Source organism: Bombina bombina, chromosome 6 (assembly GCF_027579735.1).
Source record: "Bombina bombina isolate aBomBom1 chromosome 6, aBomBom1.pri, whole genome shotgun sequence".
NCBI classification, from domain to species: domain Eukaryota; kingdom Metazoa; phylum Chordata; class Amphibia; order Anura; family Bombinatoridae; genus Bombina; species Bombina bombina.
The window spans coordinates 902,952,935-902,973,770 of record NC_069504.1 but is presented as its reverse complement, the minus strand read 5'-3'; the positions used below and the strand labels follow the sequence as shown (position 1 = coordinate 902,973,770).

General features: G+C 41.7%; 1 protein-coding gene across 1 annotated transcript in view; it reads left to right on the top strand.

Moving 5' to 3' along the window:
- Positions 1-20,836, top strand: part of DIS3L (DIS3 like exosome 3'-5' exoribonuclease) — a 221,665-nt gene that overhangs the window by 93,380 nt on the left and 107,449 nt on the right. Inside the window, exons 8-9 of the mRNA XM_053718530.1 lie at positions 19,362-19,531; positions 20,590-20,751. Of these exons, the coding sequence (XP_053574505.1) occupies positions 19,362-19,531; positions 20,590-20,751 (332 nt within the window). The remainder of the gene's footprint in view (positions 1-19,361; positions 19,532-20,589; positions 20,752-20,836) is intronic.

The following is a 20,836-nucleotide window of genomic DNA, read 5'->3' as shown; positions in this document are numbered from 1 at the left end:
TGCTTGGTGATAAAACTTATTGGGGCCTAGTTTTTTTCCACATGGCTGGCTGATTTTTGCCTAGAAACAGTTTCCTGAGGCTTTCCACTGTTGTAATATGAGTGGGAAGGGCCTATTTTAGCGCTTTTCTGCGCAGCTAAAATTACATCCTGAGACATTCAGCTTCCCTCAGCAGTTCCCTGCATGATATAGGACATCTCTGAAGGGCTCAAAAGGCTTCAAAAGTTGTGTTTGAAGAAGGTAAAAGCCACAGTGGAGCTGTGGCAGTTGTTGTGACTGTTTAAAAAACGTTTTTTTTTTTTTTTTTTTCATTTGTTAATCCGTTTTTGGTATTAAGGGGTTAATCATCCATTTGCAAGTGGGTGCAATGCTCTGCTAACCTGTTACATACACTGTAAAAATTTTGTTAGTTTAACTGCCTTTTTTCACTGTTATTTCAAATTTTGGCCAAATTTGTTTCTCTTAAAGGCACAGTAACGTTTTTTTATATTGCTTGTTAACTTTATTTAAAGTGTTTTCCAAGCTTGCTAGTCTCATTGCTAGTCTGTACAAACATGTCTGACATAGAGGAAACTACTTGTTCATTATGTTTAAAAGCCGATAGGAGAATGTGTACTAAATGTATTGATTTCACCTTAAACAGTAAAGATCAGTCTTTATCTATAAAAGAATTGTCACCAGAGGGTTCTGTCGAGGGGGAAGTTATGCCGACTAACTCTCCCCACGTGTCGGACCTTTTGCCTCCCGCTCAAGGGACTCTCGCTAATATGGCGCCAAGTACATCAGGGATGCCCATAGCGATTTCTTTGCAGGACATGGCTGCGATCATGGATAATACCCTGTCAGCGGTATTAGCCAGATTGCCAGAATTTAGAGGCAAGCGCGATAGCTCTGGGGTTAGACGAAATACAGAGCGCGTAGATGATGTAAGGGCCATGTCTGATACTGCGTCACAATATGCAGAAGCTGAGGACGGAGAGCTTCAGTCTGTGGGTGACATCTCTGACTCGGGGAAACCTGATTCAGATATTTCTAATTTTAAATTTAAGCTTGAGAACCTCCGTGTATTGCTTGGGGAGGTGTTAGCTGCTCTGAATGACTGTGACACAATTGCAGTGCCAGAGAAATTGTGTAGACTGGATAAATACTATGCAGTGCCGGTGTGTACTGATGTTTTTCCAATACCTAAAAGGTTTACAGAAATTATTAATAAGGAGTGGGATAGACCCGATGTGCTGTCCCCCCCCCCCCCCTCCTATATTTAGAAAAATGTTTCCAATAGACGCCACTACACGGGACTTATGGCAGACGGTCCCTAAGGTGGAGGGAGCAGTTTCTACTTTAGCAAAGCGTACCACTATCCCGGTTGAGGACAGTTGTGCTTTTTCAGATCCAATGGATAAAAAATTAGAGGGTTACCTTAAGAAAATGTTTATTCAACAAGGTTTTATTTTACAGCCCCTTGCATGCATTGCGCCTGTCACTGCTGCGGCGGCATTCTGGTTTGAGGCCCTGGAAGAGGCCATCCATACAGCTCCATTGACTGAAATCATTGACAAGCTTAGAACATTTAAGCTAGCTAATTCTTTTGTTTCTGATGCCATTGTTCATTTGACTAAACTAACGGCTAAGAATTCCGGATTCGCCATACAGGTGCGTAGGGCGCTGTGGCTTAAATCCTGGTCAGCAGACGTGACTTCAAAGTCTAAACTACTCAACATTCCTTTCAAGGGACAGACCTTATTTGGGCCTGGTTTGAAAGAAATTATTGCTGACATCACTGGAGGTAAGGGTCATACCCTTCCTCAGGACAAGGCCAAATCAAGGGCCAAACAGTCTAATTTTCGTGCCTTTCGAAATTTCAAGTCAGGTGCAGCATCAACTTCCTCTACTTCAAAACAAGAAGGAGCTTTTGCTCAACCCAAGCAGGCCTGGAAACCTAACCAGTCCTGGAACATGGGCAAGCAGGGCAGAAAGCCTGCTGCTGCCTCCAAGACAACATGAAGGAACGGCCCCCTATCCGGCAACGGATCTAGTAGGGGGCAGACTTTCTCTCTTCGCCCAGGCATGGGCAAGAGATGTTCAGGATCCCTGGGCGTTGGAGATCATATCTCAGGTATATCTTCTGGACTTCAAAGCTTCTCCCCCACAAGGGAGATTTCACCTTTCGAGATTATCTGCGAACCAGATAAAGAAAGAGGCATTCTTACGCTGCGTGCAAGACCTCCTAGTAATGGGAGTGATCCATCCAGTTCCGCAGACGGAACAAGGACAGGGTTTTTATTCAAATCTGTTTGTGGTTCCCAAAAAAGAGGGAACCTTCAGACCAATTTTGGATCTAAAGATCTTAAACAAATTCCTCAGAGTTCCATTGTTCAAGATGGAAATTATTCGGACCATCCTACCCATGATCCAAGAGGGTCAGTACATGACCACAGTGGACCTAAAGGATGCCTACCTTCACATTCCGATTCACAAGGATCATCATCGGTTCCTAAGGTTTGCCTTTCTAGACAGACATTGCCAATTTGTAGCTCTTCCCTTCGGGTTGGCTACAGCCCCGAGAATTTTTACAAAGGTTCTGGGCTCACTTCTGGCGGTTCTAAGACCGCGAGGCATAGCGGTGGCTCCTTATCTAGACGACATCCTGATACAGGCGTCAAGCTTTCAAATTGCCAAGTCTCATACAGAGATAGTTCTGGCATTTCTGAGGTCGCATGGGTGGAAAGTGAACGAGGAAAAGAGTTCTCTATCCCCTCTCACAAGAGTTTCCTTCCTAGGGAAATGAAAGAAATGAAAATTTACCTGACGGAGTCCAGGTTATCAAAACTTCTAAATGCTTGCTGTGTTTTTCATTCCATTCCACGCCCGTCAGTGGCTCAGTGCATGGAAGTAATCGGCTTAATGGTAGCGGCAATGGACATAGTGCCATTTGCGCGCCTACATCTCAGACCCCTGCAATTATGCATGCTAAGTCAGTGGAATGGGGATTACTCAGATTTGTCCCCTCTGCTAAATTTGGATCAAGAGACCAGAGATTCTCTTCTCTGGTGGCTGTCTCGGGTCCATCTGTCCAAGGGTATGTCCTTTCGCAGGCCAGATTGGACGATTGTAACAACAGATGCCAGCCTTCTAGGTTGGGGTGCAGTCTGGAATTCCCTGAAGGCTCAGGGAGCGTGGACTCAGGAGGAGAAACTCCTACCAATAAATATTCTGGAGTTAAGAGCAATATTCAATGCTCTTCTAGCTTGGCCTCAGTTAGCAATCCTGAGGTTCATCAGATTTCAGTCGGACAACATCACGACTGTGGCTTACATCAACCATCAAGGGGGGACCAGAAGCTCCCTAGCGATGTTAGAAGTATCCAATATAATTCGCTGGGCGGAGACTCACTCTTGCCACCTATCAGCGATCCATATCCCAGGTGTAGAGAACTGGGAGGCAGATTTTCTAAGTCGTCAGACTTTTCATCCGGGGGAGTGGGAACTCCATCCGGAGGTGTTTGCTCAATTGATTCGACGTTGGGGCAAACCGGAACTGGATCTCATGGCGTCTCGCCAGAACGCCAAGCTTCCTTGTTACGGATCCAGGTCCAGGGACCCAGAATCGACGCTGATAGATGCTCTAGCAGCGCCTTGGTTCTTCAACCTGGCTTATGTGTTTCCACCGTTTCCTCTGCTCCCTCGACTGATTGCCAAAATCAAACAGGAGAGAGCATCGGTGATTCTGATAGCGCCTGCGTGGCCACGCAGGACCTGGTATGCAGACCTAGTGGACATGTCATCCCTTCCACCATGGACTCTGCCTCTGAGACAAGACCTTCTAATACAAGGTCCTTTCAATCATCCGAATTTAATTTCTCTGAGACTGACTGCATGGAGATTGAACGCTTGATTCTATCAAAGCGTGGCTTCTCCGAGTCAGTAATTGATACCTTAATACAGGCACAAAAGCCTGTCACCAGGAAAATATACCACAAGATATGGCGTAAATATCTTCATTGGTGTGAATCCAAGAATTACTCATGGAGTAAGGTTAGGATTCCTAGGATATTGTCCTTTCTCCAAGAGGGTTTGGACAAAGGATTATCAGCTAGTTCTTTGAAGGGACAGATTTCTGCCCTGTCTATTCTGTTACACAAGCGTCTTGCAGAAGTTCCAGACGTTCAGGCATTTTGTCAGGCTTTAGTTAGAATCAAGCCTGTGTTTAAACCTGTTGCTCCCCCATAGAGCTTAAACTTGGTTCTTAAAGTTCTTCAAGGGGTTCCGTTTGAACCCCTTCATTCTATTGATATCAAACTTTTATCATGGAAAGTTCTGTTTTTGATGGCTATTTCCTCGGCTCGAAGAGTCTCTGAGTTATCTGCCTTACAATGTGATTCTCCTTATCTGATTTTTCATTCAGATAAAGTAGTCCTGCGTACAAAACCTGGGTTTTTACCTAAGGTGGTTTCTAACAAGAATATCAATCAAGAGATTGTTGTTCCATCATTGTGTCCTAACCCTTCTTCTAAGAAGGAACGTCTTTTACATAATCTGGACGTAGTCCGTACCTTGAAGTTTTACTTACAAGCTACTAAAGATTTTCGTCAAACATCTAACCTGTTTGTTGTTTACTCTGGACAGAGGAGAGGTCAAAAGGCTTTGGCAACCTCTCTTTCCTTTTGGCTTCGGAGCATAATCCGCTTAGCCTATGAGACTGCTGGACAGCAGCCCCCTGAAAGGATTACAGCTCATTCTACTAGGGCTGTGGCTTCCACCTGGGCCTTTAAAAATGAGGCTTCTGTTGAACAGATTTGCAAGGCTGCGACTTGGTCTTCGCTTTGCACCTTTTCAAAATTTTACAAATTTGATACTTTTGTTTCTTCGGAGGCTGTTTTTGGGAGAAAGGTTCTACAGGCAGTGGTTCCTTCCGTTTAAGTTCCTGCCTTGTCCCTCCCATCATCCGTTAACTTTAGCTTTGGTATTGGTATCCCACAAGTAATGGATGATCCGTGGACTGGATACACTTAACAAGAGAAAACATAATTTATGCTTACCTGATAAATGTATTTCTCTTGTAGTGTATCCAGTCCACGGCCCGCCCTGTCCTTTTAAGGCAGGTCTACATTTTAATTAAACTACAGTCACCACTGCACCCTATGGTTTCTCCTTTGTCGGCTTGTTTCGGTCGAATGACTGGATATGGCAGTTATGGGAGGAGCTATATAGCAGCTCTGTTGTGGGTGATCCTCTTGCAACTTCCTGTTGGGAAGGAGAATATCCCACAAGTAATGGATGATCCGTGGACTGGATACACTACAAGAGAAATAAATTTATCAGGTAAGCATAAATTATGTTTTTATTTTTGGCAAAATATGTGTTTTATTTATGTATTTAAATCGATAAAATACTTTTATGTATTCTTTTTGAAGAAGTTTTTATGAATCAACAATTGATCAATTTTAAATAACCTTCTTTTCATTGGATATATTTGCATAGCACATACATTAGACAACGAAAATACAGAATATATTCTATAGAGTTATTTATTAAAAAACTGCATAATTATTTGATCATCATTTGTTTGATAGTTAATAAAAAATTTTTTTTGCTTAATCATTATAGTACTCAACAGTGTTTTATTTAATCCTCTTAGAATAAGTTAGTTCTTTTTAAACTTTAAGACTGTATATCCCTGCAATTGGGCTATAGAGGCGCACCTTGAATAATTAATTTTTAACTTGATGGTGTCTCAACTAAACGCCAAGCTTCCCAGATACAGATCCAGGAACCCACAAACAGTTCTGGTGGACGCTTTTGCAGTTCCATGGGACTTTGGTCTAATTTACCTTTTTCCACCGTTTGCCCTCCTGCCTCGGTGATAGCCCGTATCAAACAGAAGCAGGCTTCAGCTATTCTAATTGCTCCAGCTTGGCCTTGCAGAATTTGGTTTGCGGACCTGTTGAGGATGTCTTCCTTTCCCCAGTGGAAAGTACCGCTGAGGAAGGACCTTCTACTTCAGGGACCTTTTCTTCATCCAAATCTAGATTCTCTGAAGTTGGCTGCATGGAGATTGAATGCCTAGTCTTGTCTAGACAAGGTTTTTCTGAAAGTGTTATTGACACCTTGATCCAGGCTCGTAAGTCGGTAACTCGCAAGATATACCATAAGGTTTGGCGCACATACCTTTACTGGTGCAAATCTCTGGGTTTTTTCTTGGAGTAAAATGAGAGTTCCCTGCATTCTGTCTTTTCTCCAGGGGGGTCTGGAGAAGGGTTTGTCAGTCAGTTCCCTGAAGGGTCAGATTTCTGCCCTTTTTGTTCTGTTACATAAGCGTTTGGACGACTTACCCGATATGTTTAATCCTTTGTTCAGACCCTGGTCAGAATCAGGCCTGTGTTTAAACCTGTTGCTCCTCCTTGGAACCTTAATCTTGTTCTTTGGGTTCTGCAGCAAGCCCTGTTTGAGCCTATACATTATGTTGATATTAAGTTGTTGTCTTGGAAAGCTTTGTTTTTATTAGCCATTTCTTCTGCTCATAGAGTCTCAGAGCTTTCGGCTCTACAGTGTGATTCCCCCTTATCTTATTTTACACGCGGATAAGGCGCTCCTTCGTACCAAATTGGGGTTTCTTCCTAAGGTGGTTTAGAACCGCAATATCAATCAGAACATTGTCGTTCCTTTGTTCTGTCCTAATCCTTCTCAGAAAGAAAAGTATATTACACAACCTGGGTGTAGTTCGTGCTCTAAAATTCTATCTACTGGCTACTAAGGATATTCTGCAATCTTCTGGCCTTTTTGTAGTGTTTGCTGGCAAACGTAAGGGCCAGAAGGCCACGTCTACTACTCTTTCATTTTGTTTGAGGAGTGTCATTCGATTGGCTTATGAGACGGCTGGACAACATCCTCCTGAGAGGATTACGGCTCATTAAGCTAGGGATGTTTCTTCTTCCTTGGCCTTTTTAAAACAAGGCTTCTGTGGAGCAAATTTGCAAGGCGGTCTGCTTTTCATACTTTTTCTGAATTTTACAAATTCAATGTTTTTGCCTCAGCTGAGGCTTTCTTTGGGAGAAAGGTTCTTCAAGTGGTGATCCCTTAAGTTTAGGGCCACCTGTCTTGTTTCTCCCTCCCTTTCCATTCTGTGTCCTCTAAATTGGGTATTGGTTCCCACTAGTAATTAGAATGGATTTGTGGACTTTCCATGCCATTTGAAAGAAAACAAAATTTATGCTTACCTGATAAATTCATTTCTTTCCTGGCATGGAGAGTCCACGACCCACCCTTATCTAAATTTAAGACGGCTTTTTATTTTGGTTTGTCATTTTTTCTAAACTTCAGGCACCTCCTATACCCTTTCCGTATTCCTTTGGCTGAATGACTGAGGGATTATGGGATGTGGGAGGGTTACATAAAGCTTTGCTGGGTGTTCTTTGCCTCCTCGTGGTAATTAGAAAGAAAATAATTTACCAGGTAAGTATAAATTTTGTTTTTCTGCTGTTTTTAATTTTTCTAAATTAAAATGTTATTTTCCTTTTTCTCATTACTCTATTTCTTTCATGTAATTAGCAAGAGTCCATGAGCTAGTGACGTATGGGATATACATTCCTACCAGGAGGGGCAAAGTTTCCCAAACCTCAAAATGCCTACAAATACACCCCTCACCACACCCACAAATCAGTTTTACAAACTTTGCCTCCTATGGAGGTGGTGAAGTAAGTTTGTGCTAGATTCTACGTTGATATGCGCTCCGCAGCAGGTTGGAGCCCGGTTTTCCTCTCAGCGTGCAGTGAATGTCAGAGTGATGTGAGGAGAGTATTGCCTATTTGAATTCAATGATCTCCTTCTACGGGGTCTATTTCATAGGTTCTCTGTTATCGGTCGTAGAGATTCATCTCTTACCTCCCTTTTCAGATCGACGATATACTCTTATTTATATACCATTACCTCTGCTGATTTTCGTTTCAGTACTGGTTTGGCTTTCTACAACATGTAGATGAGTGTCCTGGGGTAAGTAAATCTTATTTTCTGTGACACTCTAAGCTATGGTTGGGCACTTTTTTATAAAGTTCTAAATATATGTATTCAAACATTTATTTGCCTTGACTCAGGATGTTCAACATTCCTTATTTCAGACAGTCAGTTTCATATTTGGGATAATGCATATGAATAAATCATTTTTTTCTTACCTTAAAAATTTGACTTTTTCCCTGTGGGCTGTTAGGCTCGCGGGGGCTGAAAATGCTTCTTTTTATTGCGTCATTCTTGGCGCGGACTTTTTTGGCGCAAAATTTTTTTTCTGTTTCCGGCGTCATACGTGTTGCGTCATTTTTGACGTTCTTTTGCGCCAAAAGTGTCGGCGTTCCGGACGTGGCGTCATTTTTGGCGCCAAAAGCATTTAGGCGCCAAATAATGTGGGCGTCATTTTTGGCGCTAAAAAAATATGGGCATCACTATTGTCTCCACATTATTTAAGTCTCATTTCTCCAACATAGGTGTGTCCGGTCCACGGCGTCATCCATACTTGTGGGATATTCTCTTCCCCAACAGGAAATGGCAAAGAGCCCAGCAAAGCTGGTCACATGATCCCTCCTAGGCTCCGCCTTCCCCAGTCATTCTCTTTGCCGTTGTACAGGCAACATCTCCACGGAGATGGCTTAGAGTTTTTTGGTGTTTAAATGTAGTTTTTATTCTTCAATCAAGAGTTTGTTATTTTAAAATAGTGCTGGTATGTACTATTTACTCTGAAACAGGAAAGAGATGAAGATTTCTGTTTGTAAGAGGAAAATGATTTTAGCAACCGTTACTAAAATCGATGGCTGTTTCCACACAGGACTGTTGAGAGGAATTAACTTCAGTTGGGGGAAACAGTGAGCAGACTTTTGCTGCTTGAGGTATGACACATTTCTAACAAGACTCAGTAATGCTGGAAGCTGTCATTTTCCCTATGGGAACCGGTAAGCCATTTTCTTAGTTTAAGTAAAAGAATAAAGGGCTTCATTAGGGCTTAAAAAACTGGTAGACATTTTTCTGGGCTAAAACGATTACTTTACTAAGTATATTTGGCAGATTATTACTTTTAATAGTTGTTAAATCCTGGGGATTGTTTTAATAAAAACGGCAGGCACTGTATTGGACACCTTTTTCACTGGGGGCCTTTTCTAGTCATAGACAGAGCCTCATTTTCGCGCCTCTAATGCGCAGTTGTTTTTGGAAAGCATGGCATGCAGATGCATGTGTGAGGAGCTAAGAACCACTGAAAAAGCTTATAGAAGGCATCATTTGGTATCGTATTCCCCTCTGGGCTTGGTTGGGTCTCAGCAAAGCAGATACCTGGGACTGTATAGGGGTTAAATGTAAAAACGGCTCCGGTTCCGTTATTTTAAGGGTTAAAGCTTTCAAATTTGGTGTGCAATACTTTTAAGGCTTTAAGTTACTGTGGTGAAATTTTGGTGAAATTTGAACAATTCCTTCATACTTTTTCACATATTCAGTAATAAAGTGTGTTCAGTTTGAAATTTAAAGGGACAGTAACGGTTTTATTGTAAAACGTTTTTTGTGCTTTGTTGACAAGTTTAAGCCTGTTTAACATGTCTGAACCATCAGATAACGATGTTCTATATGTATGAAAGCCAATGTGTCTCCCCATTTAAATATATGTGATATATTTGTGTCATAATGTCCAAACAAAGTAGGGATAATAATGCCATAGATATGATATTGCCCAAGATGATTCCTCTAATGAGGGGAGTAAGCATGGTACTGCATCATCCCCTTCTGTGTCTACACCAGTTTTGCCCACACAAGAGGCCCCTAGTACATCTAGTGCGCCAATACTTATTACCATACAACAATTAATGGCTGTAATGGATAATTCTATTGCATGCATTTTTTTCCAAAATGCCTACTTATCAGAGAAAGCGTGATTGCTCTGTTTTAAACACTGAAGAGCAAGAGGACGCTGATGATATCTGTTCTGACATACCCTCACACCTATCTGAAGGGGCCAGGAGGGAGGTTTTGTCTGAGGGAGAAATTTCAGATTCAGGGAAAATTTCTCAACAAGCAGAACCTGATATTGTAACTTTTAAATTTAAATTTCAACATCTCCACGCACTACTTAAGGAGGTATTATCTACTCTGGATGATTGTGACAATTTGGTCATTCCAGAGAAATTAGGTAAGATGGACAAGTTCCTAGAGGTTCCGGTGCCCCCCGATGTTTTTCCTATACCCAAGCGGGTAGCGGAAATAGTAAATAAGGAGTGGGAAAGGCCCGGCATACCTTTTGTCCTCCCCCTATATTTAAGAAATTAGTTCCTATAGTCGACCCCAGAAAGGACTTATAGCATACAGTCCCCAAGGTCGAGGGGGCGGTTTCTACTCTAAACAAACGCACTTCTATTCCTATAGAAGATAGTTGTGCTTTCAAGATCCTATGGATTAAAGGTTAGAGGGTTTGCTTAAAAAGATGTTTGTTCAGCAAGGTTACCTTCTACAACCAATTTCATGCATTGTTCCTGTCACTACAGCTGCGTGTTTCTGGTTCGAAGAACTAGAAAAGTCGCTCAATAAAGAATCTTCGTACGAGGAGGTTTTGGACAGAGTTCAAGCTCTTAAATTGGCTAACTCTTTTTTATTTTAGATGCCGCTTTGCAATTAGCTAGATTAGCGGCGAATAATTCAGGGTTTGCTATAGTGGCGCGCAGAGCGCTTTTGCTTAACATCCCTTTCAAGGGTAAAACACTGTTTGGCCCTGACTTGAAAGAGATTATTTCAGACATCACTGGGGGAAAGGGCCACGCCCTTCCTCTGGATAGGTCTTTTAAGGCTAAAAAGAAGCCAAATTTTCGTCCCTTTCGCAGAAACGGACCAGCCTCAAATTCTACACCCTCTAAGCAAGAGGGTAATACTTCTCAAACCAAGCCAGCCTGGAGGCCGATGCAAGGCTGGAACAAGGGTAAGCAGGCCAAGTCACCTGCCACTGCTACCAAAACAGCATGAAGTGTTGGCCCCCGATCTGGGAAGGATCTGGTGGGGGGCAGACTTTCTCTCTTTGCTCAGGCTGGGGCAAGAGATGTTCAGGATCCTTGGGGCTAGAAATAGTTTCTCAAGGTTATCTCCTGGAATTCAGGGAACTACCCCCAAGGGGAAGGTTCCACGGGTCTCAATTATCTTCGAACAGGCATTCTTACACTGTGTAGAAGACCTGTTAAGCATGGGAGTGATTCATCCTGTTCCATTAGGAGAACAAGGGATGGGTTTTTACTCCAACCTGTTCATACTTCCCAAAAAAGAGGGAACATTTAGACCTATTTTAGATCTCAAGATTCTAAACAAGTTTCTAAGGGTTTCATCATTCAAAATGGAAACCATTCGAACGATCCTTCCTACCATCCAGGAAGGTCAATTCATGACCACGGTGGACTTAAAGGATGCGTACCTACGTATTCCTATCCACAAGGAACATTTTCGGTTCCTAAGGTTCGCCTTTCTGGACAAGCATTACCTGTGGCACTTCCATTCGGATTAGCCACTGCTCCAAGGATTTTCACAAGGGTACTAGGGTCCCTTCTAGCGGTGCTAAGACCAAGGGGCATTGCAGTAGTACCTTACTTGGACGACATCCTGATTCAAGTGTCGTCTCTGTCAAAAGCAAGGGCTCATACGGACATTGTCCTAGCCTTTCTCAGATCTCACAGGTGGAAAGTGAACATAGAAAAAAGTTCTCTGTCCCCGTCAACAAGAGTTCCCTTCTTGGGAACAATAATAGTTTCCTTAGAAATGAAGGTTTTTCTGACAGAGGCCAGAAAATCAAAACTTCTAAGCTCTTGTCAGGTACTTCATTCTGTTCTTCTTCCTTCCATAGCGCAGTCCATGGAAGTAATAGGGTTGATGGTTGCGGCAATGGACATAGTTCCTTTTGCACGAATTCATCTAAGACCATTGCACCTGGGCATGCTCAGACAGTGGAATGGGGATTATACAGACTTGTCTCCGACGATACAAGTAGATGAAATAACCAGAGATTCACTCCGTTGGTGGCTGACCCTGGACAACCTGTCACAGGGAATGAGCTTCCGCAGACCAGAATAGGTCATTGTCACGACCGACGCCAGTCTGGTGGGCTGGGGCGCGGTCTGGGAACCCCTGAAAACTCAGGGTCTATGGTTTCGGGAAGACTCTCTTCTCCCGATAAACATAATGGAACTGAGAGCGATATTCAATGCTCTCAAGGCTTGGCCTCGACTAGCAAAGGCCAAATTCATAAGGTTTCAATCAGTCATCATGACGACTGTTACATATATCAACCATCAGGGGGTAACAAGGAGTTCCCTGGCGATGGAGGAGCATCCGGGGGAGTGGGAACTCCATCTGGAAATCTTTGCCCAAATAACTCAATTATGGGGCATTCCAGACTTGGTTCTGATGGCCTCTCGTCAGAACTTCATGGTCCCTTGTTACGGGTCCAAATCCAGGGATCCCAAGGCGACTCTATTGGATACAATAGTAGCACCTTGGATCTTCAACCTAGCTTATGTATTCCCACCGTTTCCTCTCATTCCCAGGCTGGTAGCCAGGATCAATCTGGGGAGGGCTTCGGTGACCTTGATAGTTCCTGTGTGGCCACGCAGGACTTGGTATGCAGACCTGGTGAATGTGTCATCGGCTCCACCATGGAAGCTACCTTTGAGACAGGACCTTCTTATTCAGGGTCCATTCGAACATCCGAATCTGGTTTTCCTCCAACTGACTGCTTGGAGTTTGAACGCTTGATTTTATCAAAGCGGGGGTTTTCAGATTCTGTAATAGATACTCTTATTCAGGCTAGAAAGCCTGTAACTAGAAAAATTTACCATAATATATGGAAAAAATATATCTGTTGGTGTGAATCTAAAGGATTCCCATGGAACAAGATAAAAATTCCTAAGATTCTTTCCTTTCTACAAGAAGGTTTGGAGAAAGGATTTTCTGCGAGTTCTCTGAAGGGACAGATCTCTGCTTTATCTGTTTTACTTCACAAAAGGCTGGCAGCTGTGCCAGACGTTTAAGCGTTTGTTCAGGCTCTGGTTAGAATCAAGCCTGTTTACAGACCTTTGACTCTTCCCTGGAGTCTTAATCTAGTTCTTTCAGTTCTTCAAGGGGTTCCGTTTGAACCCTTACATTCCATAGATATTAAGTTATTATCTTGGAAAGTTTTGTTTTAGGTTGCAATTTCTTCCGCTAGAAGAGTTTCTGAGTTATCTGCTCTGCAGTGTTCTCCGCCCTATCTGGTCCATGCAGATAAGGTGGTTTTTACGTACTGAGCCTGGTTTTCTTCCGAAGGTTGTTTCCAACAAAAATATTAACCAGGAGATAGTTGTACCTTCTTTGTGTCCGAATCCAGTTTCATAGAAGGAACGTTTGTTACACAATTTGGACGTTGTCCGTGCTCTAAAATTCTATTTAGATGCTACAAAGGATTTCAGACAAACATCTTCCTTGTTTGTTGTTTATTCTGGTAAAAGGAGAGGTCAAAAGCAACTTCTACCTCTCTATCTTTTTGGCTTAAAAGCATCATCAGATTGGCTTATGAGACTGCCGGACGGCAGCCTCCTGAAAGAATCACAGCTCATTCCACTAGGGCCGTGGCTTCCACATGGGCCTTTAAGAACGAGGCTTCTGTTGATCAGATATGTAAGGCAGCGACTTGGTCTTCACTGCACACTTTTACCAAATTTTACAAATTTGATACTTTTGCTTCTTCTGAGGCTATTTTTGGGAGAAAGGTTTTGCAAACCGTGGTGCCTTCCATCTAGGTGACCTGATTTGCTCCCTCCCATCATCCGTGTCCTAAAGCTTTGGTATTGGTTCCCACAAGTAAGGATGACGCCGTGGACCGGACACACCTATGTTGGAGAAAACAGAATTTATGTTTACCTGATAAATTACTTTCTCCAACGGTGTGTCCGGTCCACGGCCCGCCCTGGTTTTTTAATCAGGTCTGATGATTTATTTTCTTTAACTACAGTCACCACGGTATCATATGATTTCTCCTATGCAAATATTCCTCCTTTATGTCGGTCGAATGACTGGGGAAGGCGGAGCCTAGGAGGGATCATGTGACCAGCTTTGCTGGGCTCTTTGCCATTTCCTGTTGGGGAAGAGAATATCCCACAAGTAAGGATGACGCCGTGGACCGGACACACCGTTGGAGAAAGTAATTTATCAGGTAAACATAAATTCTGTTTTTTTATTGCTTCTGGTTGCTAGAAGCTTTTGTTCACTGGCATTTTTTTCCCATTCCTGAAACTGTCATTTGAGGAATTTGATCAATTTTGCTTTATATGTTGTTTTTTCTATTACATATTGCAAGATGTCCCACGTTGAAACTGAGTCAGAAGATACTTCTGGAAAATCGCTGCCTGGGGCTGGAGCTACCAAAGCTAAGTGTATCTACTGTAAACTTATGGTATCTGTTCCTCCAGCTGTTGTTTTGTCATGACAAACTGTTAATGCAGATAATATTTCCTTTAGTACTGTTACATTACCTGTTGCTGTTCTGTCAACATCTAATACTCAGAGTGTTCCTGATAACATAAGAGATTTTGTTTCTAAATCCATTAAGAAGGCTATGTCTGTTATTCCTCCTTCTAGTAAATGTAAAAAGTCTTTTAAAACTTCTCATTTTTCAGATGAATTTTTAAATGAACATCATCATTCTGATTCTGTTAATGGTTCTTCTGGTTCAGAGGATTCTGTCTCAGAGTTGATGCTGATAAATCTTCATATTTATTTAAAATGAAATTTTTTCGTTCTTTACTTAAAGAAGTCCTAATTGCATTAGAAATTGAGGATTCTGGTCCTCTTGATACTAAATCTAAACGTTTAGACAAGGTTTTTAAATCTCCTGTAGTTATTCCAGAAGTTTTTCCTGTCCCTAGTGCTATTTCTGAAGTAATTTCCAGGGAATGGAATAATTTGGGTAATTCATTTACTCCTTCTAAACATTTTAAGCAATTATATCCTGTGCCATCTGACAGATTAGAGTTTTGGGACAAAATCCCTAAAGTTGATGGGGCTGTCTCTACTCTTGTTAAGCGTACTACTATTCCTACGGCAGATGGTACTTCCTTAAGGATCCTTTAGATAGGAAAATTGAATCCTTTCTAAGAAAAGCTTACTTGTGTTCAGGTAATCTTCTTAGACCTGCTATATCTTTAGCGGATGTTGCTGCAGCTTCATCTTTTGGTTAGAAGCTTTAGCGCAACAAGTAACAGATCATAATTCTCATAGCATTTTTATTCTTCAACATGCTAATAATTTTATTTGTAATGCCATCTTTGATATCATTAGAGTTGATGTCAGGTATATGTCTCTAGCTATTTTAGCTAGAAGAGCTTTATGGCTTAAGACTTGGAATGCTGATATGTCTTCTAAGTCTACTCTGCTTTCCCTTTCTTTCCAGGGTAATAATCGTTTTCGTTCCTTTCGTCACAACAAGGAACAAAAACCTGATCCTTCATCCTCAGGAGCGGTATCAGTTTGGAAACCATCTCCAGTCTGGAATAAATCCAAGCCTTTTAGAAAATCAAAGCCAGCTCCTAAGTCCACATGAAGGTGCGGCCCTCATTCCAGCTCAGCTGGTAGGGGGCAGATTATGTTTTTTCTAAGAAATTTGGATCAATTCCGTTCACAATCTTTGGATTCAGAACATTGTTTCAGAAGAGTACAGAATTGGCTTCAAGATAAGGCCTCCTGCAAAGAGATTTTTTCTTTCCTGTGTCCCAGTAAACCCAGCGAAGGCTCAAGCATTTCTGAAATGTGTTTCAGATCTAGAGTTGACTGGAGTAATTTTGCCAGTTCCAGTTCTGTAACAGGGACTGGGGTTTTATTCAAATCTCTTCATTGTACCAAAGAAGGAAAATTCCTTCAGACCAGTTCTGGATCTAAAAATATTGAATCGTTATGTAAGTATACCAACATTCAAAATGGTAACTGTAAGGACTATCCTGCCTTTTGTTCAACAAGGGCATTATATGTCTACTATAGATTTACAGGATGCATATCTGCATATTCCGATTCATCCAGATCACTATCAGTTTCTGAGATTCTCTTTCCTAGACAAGCATTACCAGTTTGTGGCTCTGCCGTTTGGCCTAGCCACAGCTCCAAGAATTTTTTCGAAGGTTCTCGGTGCCCTTCTGTCTGTAATCAGAGAACAGGGTATTGTGGTATTCCTTATTTGGACGATATCTTGTTACTTGCTCAGTCTTCACATTTAGCAGAATCTCATTCGAATCGACTTGTGTTGTTTCTTCAACATCATGGTTGGAGGATCAATTTACCAAAAAGTTCATTGATTCCTCAGACACAGGTAACCTTTTTAGGTTTTCAGATAGATTCAGTATCCATGACTCTATCTTTGATAGACATGAGACGTCTAAAGTTGATATCAGCTTGTCGAAACCTTCAGTCACAATCTTTCCCTTCGGTAGCCTTATGCATGGAAATTCTAGGTCTTATGACTGCGGCATCGGACGCGATCCCCTTTGCTCGTTTTCACATGCGGCCTCTTCAGCTCTGTATGCTGAACCAGTGGTGCAGGGATTACACAAAGATATCTCAATTAATATCTTTAAAACACTCTCTGACGTGGTGGACAGATCACCATCGTTTAGTTCAGGGGGCTTCTTTTGTTCTTCCGACCTGGACTGTAATTTCAACAGATGCAAGTCCTACAGGTTGGGGAGCTGTGTGGGGGTCTCTGACAGCACAAGGGGTTTGGGAATCTCAGGAGGTGAGATTACCGATCAATATTTTGGAACTCCGTGCAATTTTCAGAGCTCTTCAGTCTTGGCCTCTTCTAAAGAGAGAATCGTTCATTTGTTTTACGACAGACAATGTCACAACTGTGGCATACATCAATCATCAAGGAGGGACTCACAGTCCTCTGGCTATGAAAGAAGTATCTCGAATTCTGGTATGGGCGGAATCCAGCTCCTGTCTAGTTTCTGCGGTTCATATCCCAGGTATAGACAATTGGGAAGCGGATTATCTCGGTCGCCACACTTTTCATCCGGGCGAATGGTCTCTTCTCCCAGAGGTATTTCTTCAGATTGTTCAAATATGGGGTCTCCCAGAAATAGATCTGATGGCTTCTCATCTAAACAAGAAACTTCCGAGGTATCTGTCCAGATCCAGGGATCCTCAAGCGGAAGCAGTGGATGCGTTGTCACTTCCTTGGAAGTATCATCCTACCTATATCTTTCCGTCTTTAGTTCTTCTTCCAAGAGTAATCTCCAAGATTCTGAAGGAATGCTCATTTGTTCTGCTGGTGGCTCCAGCATGGCCTCACAGGTTTTTGGTATGCGGATCCTGTCCGGATGGCCTCTTGCCAACCGTGGACTCTTCCGTTAAGACCAGACCTTCTGTCACAAGGTCCTTTTTTCCATCAGGATCTCAAATCCTTAAATTTAAAGGTATGGAGATTGAACGCTTGATTCTTAGTCAAAGAGGTTTCTCTGACTCTGTGATTAATACTATGTTACAGGCTCGTAAATCCGTATCTAGGGAGATATATTATAGAGTCTGGAAGACTTATATTTCTTGGTGTCTTTCTCATCATTTTTCCTGGTATTCTTTTAGAATTCTGAGAATTTTACAGTTTCTTCAGGATGGTTTGGATAAAGGTTTGTCTGCAAGTTCCTTGAAAAGACAAATCTCTGCTCTTTCTGTTCTTTTTCACAGAAAGATTGTTAATCTTCCTGATATTCATTGTTTTGTACAAGCTTTGGTTCGTATAAAACCTGTCATTAAGTCAATTTCTCCTCCTTGGAGTTTGAATTTGGTTCTGGGGGCTCTTCAAGCTCCTCCGTTTGAACCTATGCATTCTTTGGACATTAAATTACTTTCTTGAAAAGTTTTGTTCCTTTTGGCCATCTCTTCTGCCAGAAGAGTTTCTGAATTATCTGCTCTTTCTTGTGAGTCTCCTTTTCTGATTTTTCATCAGGATAAGGCGGTGTTGCGAACTTCTTTTAAATTTTTACCTAAGGTTGTGAATTCTAACAACATTAGTAGGGTTAATTTTAGAGATCAGCCTCCCACCTGACACATCCCACCCCCTGATCCCTCCCAAACAGCTCTCTTCCCTTCCCCACCCCACAATTGTTACCGCCATCTTAAGTACTGGCAGAAAGTCTGCCAGTACTAAATAAGAGTTTTTTTTGTTTTTTTTTAAAATAAAAATTATAAAATATTTTAGTTGTGATGGACCCCTGCCTTAGCACCAACCTCCCTGATCCCCCCCTCCAGCTCTCTAACCTTCTCCCCTACCTAATTACCGCCATCTTGGGTACTGGCAGACTCTCCCCTACCTAATTACCGCCATCTTGGGTACTGGCAGCTGTCTGCCAGTACCCAGTTTGGCCCCACAAACCAAACTATTTTAATTTTATTTATAACTTTTATTTGTATGTTTAATTATTTCTGTAGTGTAGCAGCCCCCCCACAATACCCCCACCCCCTCCCAGATCCACCCCCTCCCACCGGACAAAGGCACCATCGGCACCATCACTACCGGTGCAGAGAGGGCCACAGAGTGGCTCTCTCTGCATCGGAGGCTTGTAAAGGGGTATTGCAGGATGCCTCCATATCGAGGCATCACTGCAATACCCTCAGAGCTGCTGGAAGCGATTGTGATCACTTCCAGCACTCTGTTAGACAACTGACGTACCAGGTACGTCTATTGTCATTAACAGTTAGTTTTTGCATGACGTACCTGGTACGTCAGTTGTCATTAAGGGGTTAATATACATTTTTCCTGCTGATTACCTTGTATCTAAGAACCTTATGACAACCCCCAAATCACATGACTTTGTATTTATTATCTATTGACTTGCATTTAGTACTGTGTTGTGCTAACTCTTAAATATCTCCATGGGAGTGAACACAATGTTAAATATATGGCCCACTTGAATTAGCAGTCTCCTGTTGTCAAAAGCATGTCATTAAGAGGCTGTCAATAGAGCTTTTGAAACAGGCAGAAATTTAGAGATTTAAATGTTATAAAGAATATTAATCTAACCATGTTGGTTGTGCAAAGGGGAATGGGTAAAGGCATTATCTATCTTTTTACCATCCTTCCTGGTTTGGTGCTCTTGTTGTTCCATTCTGGCTCTTTTTTTTCTCTCTTTCATCTTCTCCTTTTACTTGCTTTGAAGTTTCTGCCTATCTGTGAGTGCATTATTTGTTATACCCGCATGTCTAAAATTCTAGTAGTTCACATGAAGCATTAGATTTGTCAGCAAGTGCAAAAAAAAATATTTAGCCAATATTTAACCTTACAATAATGGTACTGTTGTGATGTGCCTTATTTCTTCCTGTCTGTCTGTCTGTCTGCAGGTCGTGTAGTTGGAGTTCTGCAAAGAAACTGGAGGGATTATGTGGTAACTTTTCCAGCCAAGGAGGAAATTCAGACCCAGGGAAAGAATGCGCAAAAGATCTTGGTGATGCCCTGGGATTATAGAATACCTAGGATCCGGATCAGCACCCAGCAAGCAGAAGCCCTACAGGTACCTATTTATGTATCAGTTACAGCCTGTATCTGTCTTTTACCCTGAAACACTAACAGCAATATGCAATTCTTTCCTATCAGTTTTAGAACTGAATATATTAAATATAAAATTGTGTTTGTGTGTAATTTCCCATAAAATGTTTAATTATACATCATTTAAAAAATAAAATGTTGTGCACTTTGTTTTTCTTTTTATCTGCTTTTCCTGTAATTTACCTCTGAAAACTGTAGTGTTTCCACACCCACCAGGGAGGTGGTACCTGTGACTGAAAAGTCAATGCATATTCTACCAAAATAACAGGTTGTAATGCAGATCTTTTTAAAATGCAGTAAATCATTTCTAAAGCATAAAAATGACTTTAATGTTCCTTTAACTAATTACGGTATTACTGTGACGCAGCACCAGTACTTTTTCTTTAATGAAATAGTCACCTTCCAAGTGGTAGACATGAGTTTCAATGGCTTCAACCAACATACACAGATGAGTATAATTTAGGACCCCAAAAGGACCATTCAGGTGACAGACACACACGTTTTTGGAGCCAGACAAGTGTCTCTGTTTATAAAAAAAAAAGTTAGCATAATCCAAAACGTTGGAAGTAAAATTCTAGGAGCTGTGACTTTTGGGGTTTCTCAAGCTCTATGGTAATAGGTTTGTGTTGTGATGCTAGAAGCACCATTGATATCAGCTGTTTTATCTGAAGAGTCATACTCCGAGAAGTGCCACATAATCATGAAACAATAGATGCCCCCTATTATAACTTATTTATGACCAGCACTATGAAAAGAAGGAATTTTTGCCAAAGCTTCACATGTTCTTGGTTGTACCAATAAGTGGAGACAGTCACATTAATGCATTGAGAATACTTCTCCTTATTTACAATATTTATTGTCAGAAACTTCTTTCTATGTGACTTACAAGTAAAGCATAGTATCAATATAGTTTTGCCCTTTTATAGATCTGTTTTTAATATGCTTTATGACTTCTCTTTTTAACTTATTGCTTCTCTGTAACTGCATGTCTCACTTTTTTTTTATTTTCTGACTTGTGCTTAGGATTATAGGGTGGTGGTGAGGATAGACTCCTGGGAATCAACATCTCTATATCCAAATGGACATTTTGTCAGGGCCCTGGGGCGCATTGGAGATCTAGACGCTGAAATAGCAACCATTCTGGTGGAAAACAGTGTTAGTGTGAACCCTTTCTCTGAAGCACAGGTCTGTTATTCACAAAGTCTCTTCAGTTTTCTTTTTTTACTTTATCGTTAATTATCTTAACCATATTGACTCTGTTGTCTCTTCA